Source organism: Ranitomeya imitator, chromosome 2 (assembly GCF_032444005.1).
Source record: "Ranitomeya imitator isolate aRanImi1 chromosome 2, aRanImi1.pri, whole genome shotgun sequence".
Lineage (NCBI taxonomy): Eukaryota > Metazoa > Chordata > Amphibia > Anura > Dendrobatidae > Ranitomeya > Ranitomeya imitator.
In genome coordinates this window covers 300,063,413-300,074,763 of record NC_091283.1, presented here as the reverse complement: position 1 = coordinate 300,074,763, position 11,351 = coordinate 300,063,413, and the positions used below count along the sequence as shown (strand labels likewise).

Genomic DNA, 11,351 nt, shown 5'->3' with positions numbered 1-11,351 from the left:
TCATACACCTCGTACACACACGGCTCCGCTCCGTACACCTCGTACACACACGGTTCCGCTCCGTACACCTCGTACACACACGGCTCTGCTCCGTACACCTCATACACACGCCGCTCAGCTACATCCTCACAGTAAACCCCTCCTGACCCCACACATAAACTTCCCCTCATCCAGCACCATGACAACCAGCACAGCAGAGTCCTGCATACACTGAGGCCCTGATCATGTGACCCCTGACTCCTCCCCTCCTGTGACCTCAGCACAGGTCCTGTGCGCTCAGAGCAGCCGTAGAAATCTCAGGCCTCGGTGGTCTCACCCAACTTCTGCTCTTTCTCCTTCTTTTCTTGCAGGGGCCGCAGTGGATTTCATCCTAGATCCATAGATCCAAATAGAGGAGCGATGTTCCTTCAGTCTGATGGTAATTGATGGTGATATTTGTCCAACGGCCACTTTACTGAGTAAATCCCACCAGGACTGTAGCAGGTAAAGACCCCAATATCCACAGGTGTCCCTTCTAATTGGGGGGAAAGTACCAAAGAAAACCAATCATATCCTGAGAAAAAGAAACCCTGTACATGGAGACATTGGCCTCATGTATCTCCTGTCTTGTTCTTACCAACAACCTACTATATAATTCTGTAAGGGTCACTTCCGTCTGTCTTTCTGTCCGTAACGGAAATCCCAAGTTGCTGATTGGTCGCGGCTGTTTTGCCGCGACCAATCAGCGACGGGCACAGTCCGGCGGCAAAATGGCCGCTCCTTCCTCCCCGCAGTCAGTGCTCGCTCCATACTCCCCTCCAGTCAGCGCTCACACAGGGTTAATGGCAGCGCTAACGGTCTGCGTTATGCCGCGATGTAATGCACTCCGTTAATGCTGCTATTAACACTGTGTGACCAACTTTTTACTATTCATGCTGCCTATGCAGCATCAATAGTAAAAAGATCTAATTTTAAAAATAATAATAAAAAAAAAAAAAATCGTTATATACTCACTGTCCATCAGCCCCTTGGATCCAGAACCGGCCTTTCCCGCTCCTCGCAATGCTCCAGTGACCGCTCCATGCATTGCAGTCTCGCGAGATGATGGCGTAGCGGTCTCGCGAGACCGCAATGCACTCTTGAGACCGGAGCGTCGCGAGGAGCATCGGTAAACGCTTCGGCTGGATCCGGGGGCCAACGGAAGGTGAGTATATAACTATTTTTTATTTTAATTTGTTTCTTTAACAGGGATATGATGCTCACATTGCTATATACTACATGGGCTGTGCAATATACTGCGTGGGCTGTGCAATATACTACGTGGGCTGTGTTATACACTACGTGGCCTGTGTTATACACTACGTGGCCTGTGTTATACACTACTTGGCCTGTTTTATACACTACGTGGCCTGTGTTATACACTACCTGGCCTGTTATAAACTATGTGGCTGTGTTATATGCTATGTGGGCTGTGCTATATACTACGTGGCTGTGCAATATACTACGTGGGCTGTGCAATATACTGCGTGGGCTGTGCAATATACTGTGTGGGCTGTGCTATATACTACGTGGGCTGTGCAATGTACTACGTGGGCTGTGCAATGTACTACGTGGGCTGTGCAATATAATACGTGGGCTGTGCAATATACTGCGTGGGCTGTGCAATATACTGCGTGGGCTGTGCTATATACTGCGTGGGCTGTGGTATATACTACGTGGGCTGTGCAATGTACTGTGTGTGCTGTGCAATATACTGCGTGGGCTGTGCAATATACTGCATGGGCTGTGCAATATACTGCGAGGGCTGTGCTATATACTGCGTGGGCTGTGCAATATACTATGTGGGCTGTGCAATGTACTGCGTGGGCTGTGCTATATACTGCGTGGGCTGTGCAATATACCATGTGGGCTGTGCAATGTACTACGTGGGCTGTGCAATGTACTACGTGGGCTGTGCAATGTACTACGTTGGCTGTGCAATATACTGCGTGGGCTGTGCTATATACAACGTGGCTGTGCTATATACTATGTGGCCGGCCGCAAACAATTAGCGACCGGCGCAGTCCGACCGCGAATTGGCGCGGGATTTGAACCACACTTCGCTAGTTGGTCGCGGCCGGCCGAATCCTGTGTATTCAATGTATTATTCTAAAATCTTCATAAATAAACTACAGACATATTCTAAAATACCCGATGCGTTAGAATCGGGCCACCATCTAGTCTCTTATAAAAGCCTCAAACTTCTGTGTGTGAATCAGACCTGAGATCTAACGTGATAGAAGATTACAGTCCGGGGAAGATGGGAAACCTTCATATAGACGGCCGGTCGTGATGGAGTCAGTGACGGACTCTGGACAAATCTGTTTCTAGAGCCATAGTAGAAGATGAAGATGTCGTCCTCATCATGAAGTAGTTATTTCTCCTTTCACGTGTAATGAATATCTCCTCCTGCAGTATTGCTAATGCCGATTCCAGTGTCGGTAAATGAGACGAGAATTAGCGTTATGGAAGATGAATCTATGAGAAACGTATTCAGCTGCCGACTCCGAGGAAGAAACTGCTTGTTGTCTGTGGCCTAAATATATAGGTTTTATTAGTAGATGTAAAGAAGGAAACTAAATACTGTAAAATAATAAACCTCCTCATATGTTTCCCTTAGTATCTCCAGTAATTGTATTATTACACGGGATTTTTATGATGTTACATCGGCTCATCTTCTTCTCATTCAGGTCTCTACAATATCGGATCCTCTCAGTGAAGATCTTCTATATAAGAGAATTTTCCTGATTTACCCATCAAGGATGGATATGGCCAGAGACAAGATGGCAGAGAGGATATTACACCTCACCCTAGAGATTCTCTTCCGTCTTACTGGAGAGGTGGGAGATTCTGATGGCGTCACATTACATCATTCTTATCTATGGGAATAACAGATGGACAGAACTGGAGAGGTGAGGACTCTGGAAATGTCTGTAGTGAGATTTATTAATGTGTCTCTCCATAACCAGGACTACACAGTGGTGAAGAAGACCTCTAGTAAGCGCTGTCAGGACCCTGTGTCTGAGGGATGGGGAAGACCACTGAGTCCAATCATGGGGCCTCCACCTCACCCCCTGATACATGAGAACATCAATGACCAGAAGATCCTAGAACTCGCATACAAGATGATTGAGCTGCTGACTGGAGAGGTGACACTGCTGGGAATGTTGGGACATTATACAGTAACGCTATGAAGGGATCGGGGGGGATGACATTATCATTGTATGTGTCAGGTTCCTATAAGGTGTCAGGATGTCGCTGTCTATTTCTCCATGGAGGAGTGGGAGTATTTAGAAGGACATAAAGATCTGTACAAGGACGTCATGATGGAGGTTCCCCAGCCCCTCACATCACCAGGTAATAGACAGGACTAAATATACACGGCCTATAATTATCTGTATGTAAAGAATGAATTCAGTCCCTGTATGTGTTTCCTCCAGATCTATCCAGTAAGATGACAACACCAGAGAGATGTCCCCGTGCTCTTCTTCCACAGGACTGTAAACAGGAAGATCCCAATGTTCCTCCGTATTATCAGGTAGATGGAGAGAAAGTGTCATGAGATCTCCCTTAGGCCGATTTCACACTTCCTTTTATTTCCGATCCCGGAAAAACCAATACCGGAGATATCAGTGTCCATGTGTGTAATACTTGCGGCACATGTGTGGCAACCGTGTGTTGCATCAGTACCACACAGATGGCCACCTGGGAAGAAGTGCTACTGTAAGCGCTGTTCCCCGGTGGCGGGTGCTGAAGACGGCTCTCATCATTCTCCCCTACTCTGCCGGCAATCGGTGTGAGCAGAAGAGAATGATGAGTTATATTAACCCCTTCCCGACCTGTGACGCCACGTAGGCATCATGAAAGTCAGTGCCAATCCGACCTGTGACGCCTATGTGGCGTCATGGAGGGATCGCGTCACTGCAGATTGGGTGAAAGGGTTAACTCCAATTTCACCCGCTCTGCAGGGACAGGGGGAGTGCTACTTCAGCCATGGGGGGTGGCTTCACCCCCACGTGGCAACGATCGCTCTGATTGGCTATTTCACTTTCAACAGCCAATCAGAGCGATTTGTAATATTTCACCTATGAAAACTGGTGAAATATTACAATCCAGCCATGGCCGATGCTGCAATACCATCGGCCATGGCTGGAAACCCTGGTCCCCCCCCCCCCCCACACCGCCACCGATCTCCCCAGTCCTCCGTCCTGTGCTCCGCTCCCCTCCGTCGTCCTGTCTGCTCCCCCGTCCTCCTGTCTGCTCCCCCGTGCTCCGATCCCCCCGTGCTCCGATCTCCCCCCCTCATACTTACCGAGCCTCCCGTTGTCCGTCCGTCTTCTCCATGGGTGCCGCCATCTTCCAAAATGGTGGGCACATGCGCAGTGCGCCCGCCGAATCTGCCGGCAGGCAGATTCGTTCCAGGTACATTTTGATCACAGTGATCAAAATAAAAAAAATAGTAAACGAACCCCCTCTTTATCACCCCCATAGGTAGGGACAATAATAAAATAAAGAAAATATATATATTTTTTCCACTAGGGTTAGGGTTAGAGTTAGGCTATGTGCACACGGTGCGGATTTGGCTGCGGATCAGCAGCGAATTGGCCGCAGTTTTCCATCAGGTTTACAGTACCATGTAAACCTATGGAAAACCAAATCCGCTGTGCCCATGGTGCACGCTGCATTGTATTTTCCGCAGCATGTCAATAGTTTGTGCGGATTCTGCTGTGTGACAGCTCTCCAGCGACCAAACAGCGACGCTGCAGCGATCCGGATCGTTGTCGGTATCGTTGCAGCGTCGCTTAGTGTGACGGTACCTTTAGGGTTATGGTTAGGGGTGCGTTGGGGTTAAAGTTAGAGTTAGATTTGAGGGGTTTCCACTGTTTAGGCACATCAGGGGTCTCCAAACGCAACATGGCACCACCATTGATTCCAGCCAATCTTGCGTTCAAAAAGTCAAATGGTGCTCCCTCCCTTCCGAGCCCTGACATGGGCCCAATCAGTGGTTTACCCCCACATATGGGGTATCAACGTACTCAGGACAAACTTGGCAACAAATATTGGGGTCCACTTCTCCTGTTACCCTTGTGAAAATAAAAAATTGCTTACTAAAACATAATTTTTGAGGAAAGAAAAATGATTTTTTATTTTCATGGCTCTGCATTATAAACTTCTGTGAAGCACTTGGGGGTTCAAAGTGCTCACCACACATATAGATAAGTTGCTTGGGGGGTCTAGTTTCCAAAATGGGGTCACTTGTGGGGGGTTTCTACTGTTTAGGCACATCAGGCGCTCTGCAAGCGTAACATGATGCCCGCAGACCATGCCATCAAAGTCTGCATTTCAAAAGTCACTACTTCCCTTCCAAGCCCTGACGTGTGCCCAAACAGTGGTTTATCCCCACATATGGGGTATCAGCCTACTCAGGACAAACTGGACAACAACTTTTGGGGTCCAATTTCTCCTGTTACTCTTGTGAAAACAAAAAATTGCTGGCTAAAAAATAATTTTTGAGGAAAGAAAAATGATTTTTTATTTTCCTGGCTCTGCGTTATAAACTTCTGTGAAGCACTTGGGGGTTTAAAGTGGTCACCGCACACCTAGATTAGTTCCATGGGAGGTCTAGTTTCCAAAATGGGGTCACATGTGTGGGAGCTCCAATGTTTAGGCACACCGGGGCTCTCCAAACGCGACATGATGTCCGCTAACGATTGGAGCTAATTTTTCATTCAAAAAGTCAAATGGCGCTCCTTCCCTTCCGATCCCTACCGTGTGCCCAAACAGTGGTTTACCCCCACATGTGAGGTATCACTGTACTCAGGAGAAATTGCCCAATAAATTTTAGGATCCATTTTATCCTGCTGCCCATGTGGAAATGAACAAATTGTGGCTAAAACAAATTTTTTGTGAAAAAAAAAGTACTTTTTCATTTTTACGGATCAATTTGTGAAGCACCTGGGGGTTCAAAGTGCTCACTATGTATCTAGATAAGTTCCTTGGGGGAGTCTAGTTTCTAAAATGGGGTCACTTGTGGGGGAGCTCCAATATTTAGGCACACAGGGGCTCTCCAAACGCGACATGGTGTCCGCTAAAGATTGGAGCCAATTTTTCATTGAAAAAGTCAAATGGCGCTCCTTACCTTCCGAGCCCTGTCGTGCGCCCAAACAGTGGTTCCCCCCCACATATGGGGTATCGGCGTACTCAGGACAAATTGTACAATAACTTTTGGCATCCAGTTTCTGTTTTTACCCTTGCGAAAATAGAAAAATTGTTGCTAAAAGATCATTTTTGTGACTAAAAAGTTAAATGTTCATTTTTTTCCTTCCTTTTTCCTTCATGTTGCTTCTGCTGCTGTGAAGCACCTGAAGGGTTAATAAACTTTTTAAGTGTGGGTTTGAGCACCTTGAGGGGTGCGGTTTTTAGAATGATGTCACTTTTGGGTATTTTCAGCCATATAGACCTCTCAAACTGACTTCAAATGTGAAGTGGTGCCTAAAAAAAAGGTTTTGTAAATTTCGTTGTAAAAATTAGAAATCGCTGGTCAAATTTTAACCCTTATAACTTCCTAGCAAAAAAAGTGTTGTTTCCAAAATTGTGCTGATGTAGACATGTGGGTAATGTTATTTATTAACTATTTTGTGTCACATACCTCTCTCGTTTAACAGAATAAAAATTCAAAATTTGAAAATTGCAAAATTTTCAAAATTTTCGCCAAATTTCCATTTTTTTTACAAATAAACACAAAAATTATCGACCTAAATTTACCACTAACATGAAGCCCAATGTGTCACGAAAAAACAATCTCAGAACACTAGGATCCTTTGAAGCGTTCCTGAGTTATTACCTCATAAAGGGATACTGGTCAGAATTGCAAAAAACGGCCAGGTCATTAAAGTCAAAATAGGCTGGGTCATGAAGGGGTTAAAGTCTGAACGATGACAGCAGGTGGGGGCTTTTGGGACTCTTACTCCCATCATCTGACATTTGCTTCCCCTAATAACAGTGACATCATGAGCGGATCATCGGGGTATTCCTCAGCCGCCACTTGTGATATAATGAAATAAATGAATGATAAACCTGGTGAGCGTTCCCCCCTATTTTCTTGAACCAACCAGGCAAAACTCACAGCTGGGGGCTGCAACCCTCAGCTGTCAGCTTCAGCAAGGTTGGTTATCAAGAATAGAGGGTGTGAAGATCTGAGGTTGTGGGTTATAAAAATCACCTAGGCAGGTTAACGATGCTACTAATTTTTTTTTATTCCATGCATTCATGGTTGTACAACAAATCCAGATAGATGACCAACATACAGTGTCCTCTGTCCACAAGTTCCCAATCTGAGATCAGTAGTTCCACTGGCTCCATACCAGGCGATGCCCACTGTCTCCCAACTTTTGGTTGGCCCACAGATTTTGTATCTCCAGCTGGTATAGTGTGCAGTCACAGCCTATGTTCTTCCAGACGATGGCTATCCTGACCGTAGCTCATGGATACCCCTCCAGCCAACAATCTCCAAAGCTCCATAGATCATCCATCCATTCCAGCTTGGATCCTCTTCCATCGAAATCCCTCCAACAACTCGTCTTAGGTTTACATAAGCTCTATTCTGCTCATCTTCCTCTGCTGACTGCCACTGAATAGAGACATTGATTCCTGAGCATGAACTGATGAGCCAAGAAAATCACTAATAAAACACAGCAAGAAAATAACTAATAAAACACATCAAGCAAAGTAACTATTAAAGTACAATAATATTGATGTAACCGGTGGTCCATGCAGGAAAAAGTATTTATGTCTCCACTCTACATCCATTTGTCCTATAGTCTTCAGTAAAGGGCCATATCCTCACACTGGGGTCCACATGCTGTGGGTTTTTTTTTTAAATATTTTTATAAATCATTTTAAAAAAATGGCATGGGGTCCCCCGCATTATTGGCAACCTGCCTTGTTAAAGCTCACAGTTGGGGGCTTGTATTCTCATGCTGGTAAGGGCCCATTGCTTTTGGCCCCCCTCCAGCCTAAAAACGGCAGCCCACAGCTGCCCAGAAAAGGCACATCTATTAGATGCGCCAATTCTAGTGCTTTGCCCAGGTCTTCCCACTTGCCCTGTAGCGGTGACAATTGGTGTTAATATTTGTGGGGTTGATGTCACCTTTGTATTGTCAGGTGACATCAAGCCCATGGCTTAGTAATGGAGAATTGTCTATAAGACACCTATCCATTACTAATCCTATAGTTTATATGTAAATAAAGACACAGCCAGAATAAAATCCTTTAATTGAAAAAATGACACAGACTCCTTTATAATCTCAATGATACCATACTTACTGTATTGTCTAATTCCACCGAAGCCCTCGATCTATAATAAAAGTAAAATAAAAAAAACAACAATGTACCGTATGTGTCCATCTTTCTGTCCCACGCTGTAATCCATGTCTGGGGGCTAAATAGTTTTCAACCTGGACGGTGCCAAGATGTGACCGTCCAGGCTAAAAACCACTGGTGAATGAGCTGCTGCGAGCGCAGCCTCAATGGCTAGCGGTGACCTCATCACTGGCATTTTCCCACTTATATAGTAATACTTGGCACACTCGGGTGGATGTGGTGAAAAAACAGTTTTAATGTATTGTGAGATACATACAGGAGTCACAACAAACATTTCAGTCTTTCAAGACCTTCATCAGTGTACTACAAAATAAAGCAGAATAAACAATAAAGAAACCATATAAAGAAATTAGCGACAATCGAACAGGAAGGTCACAGTGAGTGACATAAATACCACAGTAAGGTTATCCAACATAATCGACCCATATCAACGTACAGAGGAGGTTGCAGCATGCATAAGAGAGCTAGAAGGTGGTAAGACATTGATATAACACCAACATACCTATTAGAAGTAAGAGCTGGGCATATGATTTTAACCCTTTAAGAGTGCGCTGGAATTTGGGGTAGGAAAAGGGGTGCATATGAAGTGGTGTTTTGCCTCAATTAATAAGCCAGGTGTGTCAGCAAGAAGAGAAAAGACACCTACCAATTTATAGGATAAGCCAGGCGTACTGGTTTGTGGGGGCCGTTTAATGGTCTATCTGAAGATATGTACAGTAGGTTAATATCATCGAGGTACTCAAAAAGATTGGGGCCTAACAGTGCATAAACTTACCAATACATCAGGAGCTATGTGCAAAGACACGGTATCCACCGCAGGTCTGGAGGGTGATCGTGGCGTGCCCGGGGTCCTGTTATGATCCGGTGACCTTGGAGCAGCATGAAAACTTTCACTGGAGTAGGTGGTAACTGTACTGACCGCAAATCCTGATCTTAACACCGCAAATAGAAGTAGCCATGGGGTGTACCTAACAAACCCTAGACACCTCGTCACAGCCGGAGGACTAAATACCCCTAAAGATGGAAATAGGAATTCTACCTTGCCTCAGAGCAGAACCCCAAAGGATAGGCAGCCCCCCACAAATATTGGCTGTGAGTAGGAGTGGAAAGACACACACAGGCAGAAAACAGGATTTAGCACAAGAGGCCACTCTAGCTAAAATAGGAAAGGATAGGACAGAGTACTGTGCGGTCAGTATTAAAACCCTTCCAAAAATATCCACAGCAGATTATACAAAAATTCCTCCATCTAACTAAAGATGTGGAATGTATATCTGCAACTCCAGAGAATCCTACACTCAGAGCAGGAATACAATCAAAAAACAAGCACACAGCAAGTGTGCCATAGAAAAAGAAACAGACACTTATCTTTGCTGAATTGGCAGCTAAGCAGCAGAAGCCAGACAGAGGTCCAACACCTTCCAAGAAACATTGACAACTGGCAAGGACTAATGAGTCCTGCAAACCTAAATACCCCAGTCAGAATTGCAATCAGTAGATACACCTGTCCAGGACTGCAGCCCAGGGACAACTGCATTACCACCTACAACCACCGGAGGGAGCCCAAAAGCAGAATTCACAACAGTACCCCCCCTTGAGGAGGGGTCACCGAACCCTCACCAGAGCCCCCAGGCCGATCACGATGAGCCAGATGAAAGGCACGAACCAAATCAGCGGCATGGACATCAGAGGCAAAAACCCAAGAATTATCCTCCTGGCCATAACTCTTCCATTTGACAAGGTACTGAAGCTTCCGCCTCGAAAAACGGGAATCCAAAATCTTCTCAACAGCATATTCCAACTCCCCATCAACCAACACAGGGGCCGGAGGATCAACAGAGGGAACAACGGGCTCCACATATTTCCGCAATAAAGATCTATGGAAGACATTATGGATCACAAAAGAGGCCGGAAGCGCCAGTCGAAAAGACACCGGATTAATAATCTCAGAAATCCTATAAGGACCAATAAACCGAGGCTTAAACTTAGGAGAAGAAACCTTCATAGGAACATGACGGGAAGACAACCAGACCAGATCCCCAACCCGAAGCCGGGAACCAACACACCGACGGTTAGCAAAACGTTGAGCCTCCTCCTGAGACAACACCAAATTGTCCACCACATGAGCCCAAATCTGCTGCAACCTGTCAACCACAGAATCCACACCAGGACAGTCAGAAGGCTCAACCTGCCCAGAAGAAAAACGAGGATGAAAACCAAAATGACAAAAGAAAGGCGAAACCAAAGTAGCCGAACTAGCCCGATTATTAAGGGCAAACTCGGCCAATGGCAACAAAACCACCCAATCATCCTGATCAGCAGACACAAAGCATCTCAAATAAGTCTCCAAAGTCTGATTAGTTCGCTCGGTCTGACCATTTGTCTGAGGATGAAACGCAGAAGAAAAAGACAAATCAATGCCCAGCCTAGCACAAAAGGCCCGCCAAAACCTAGAAACAAACTGGGAACCTCTGTCGGACACAATATTCCCCGGAATACCATGCAAACGGACCACATGCTGAAAGAACAACGGAACCAAATCCGAAGAGGAAGGCAATTTAGGCAAAGGCACCAAATGAACCATCTTAGAGAACCGGTCACAAACAACCCAGATAACCGACATCCTCTGGGAAACCGGAAGATCAGAAATAAAATCCATAGAAATATGCGTCCAGGGCCTCTCAGGGACCGGCAATGGCAAAAGCAACCCACTAGCACGGGAACAACAAGGCTTGGCCCGCGCACAAGTCCCACAGGACTGCACAAAAAAACGCACACCACGCGACAAAGAAGGCCACCAAAAGGAGCTACCAACCAAGTCTCTGGTACCAAAAATGCCAGGATGACCAGCCAACACGGAACAGTGAACCTCAGAAATCACTCTGCTAGTCCATCTGTCAGGAACAAAGTTTCCCCACAGGACAGAGGTCAGGTTTGTCAGCCTGAAATTC

General features: G+C 45.8%; 1 protein-coding gene across 2 annotated transcripts in view; it reads left to right on the top strand.

Annotated features, from left to right (window-relative positions):
- The first annotated feature begins 270 nt into the window (after window positions 1–270).
- The window catches only part of LOC138663349 (oocyte zinc finger protein XlCOF22-like), a 34,669-nt gene continuing 23,588 nt past the window's right edge, over window positions 271–11,351 (top strand). Inside the window, exons 1-5 of one of the 2 annotated variants that reach the window (XM_069749529.1) lie at window positions 271–418; window positions 2,709–2,858; window positions 2,988–3,167; window positions 3,252–3,375; window positions 3,459–3,556. In XM_069749529.1, the coding sequence (XP_069605630.1) occupies window positions 416–418; window positions 2,709–2,858; window positions 2,988–3,167; window positions 3,252–3,375; window positions 3,459–3,556 (555 nt within the window). In that variant the 5' untranslated portion in view covers window positions 271–415. Of the gene's footprint in view, window positions 484–2,708; window positions 2,859–2,987; window positions 3,168–3,251; window positions 3,376–3,458; window positions 3,557–11,351 lie in introns of both variants that reach the window. The other variant, XM_069749530.1, reaches the window with a different exon arrangement.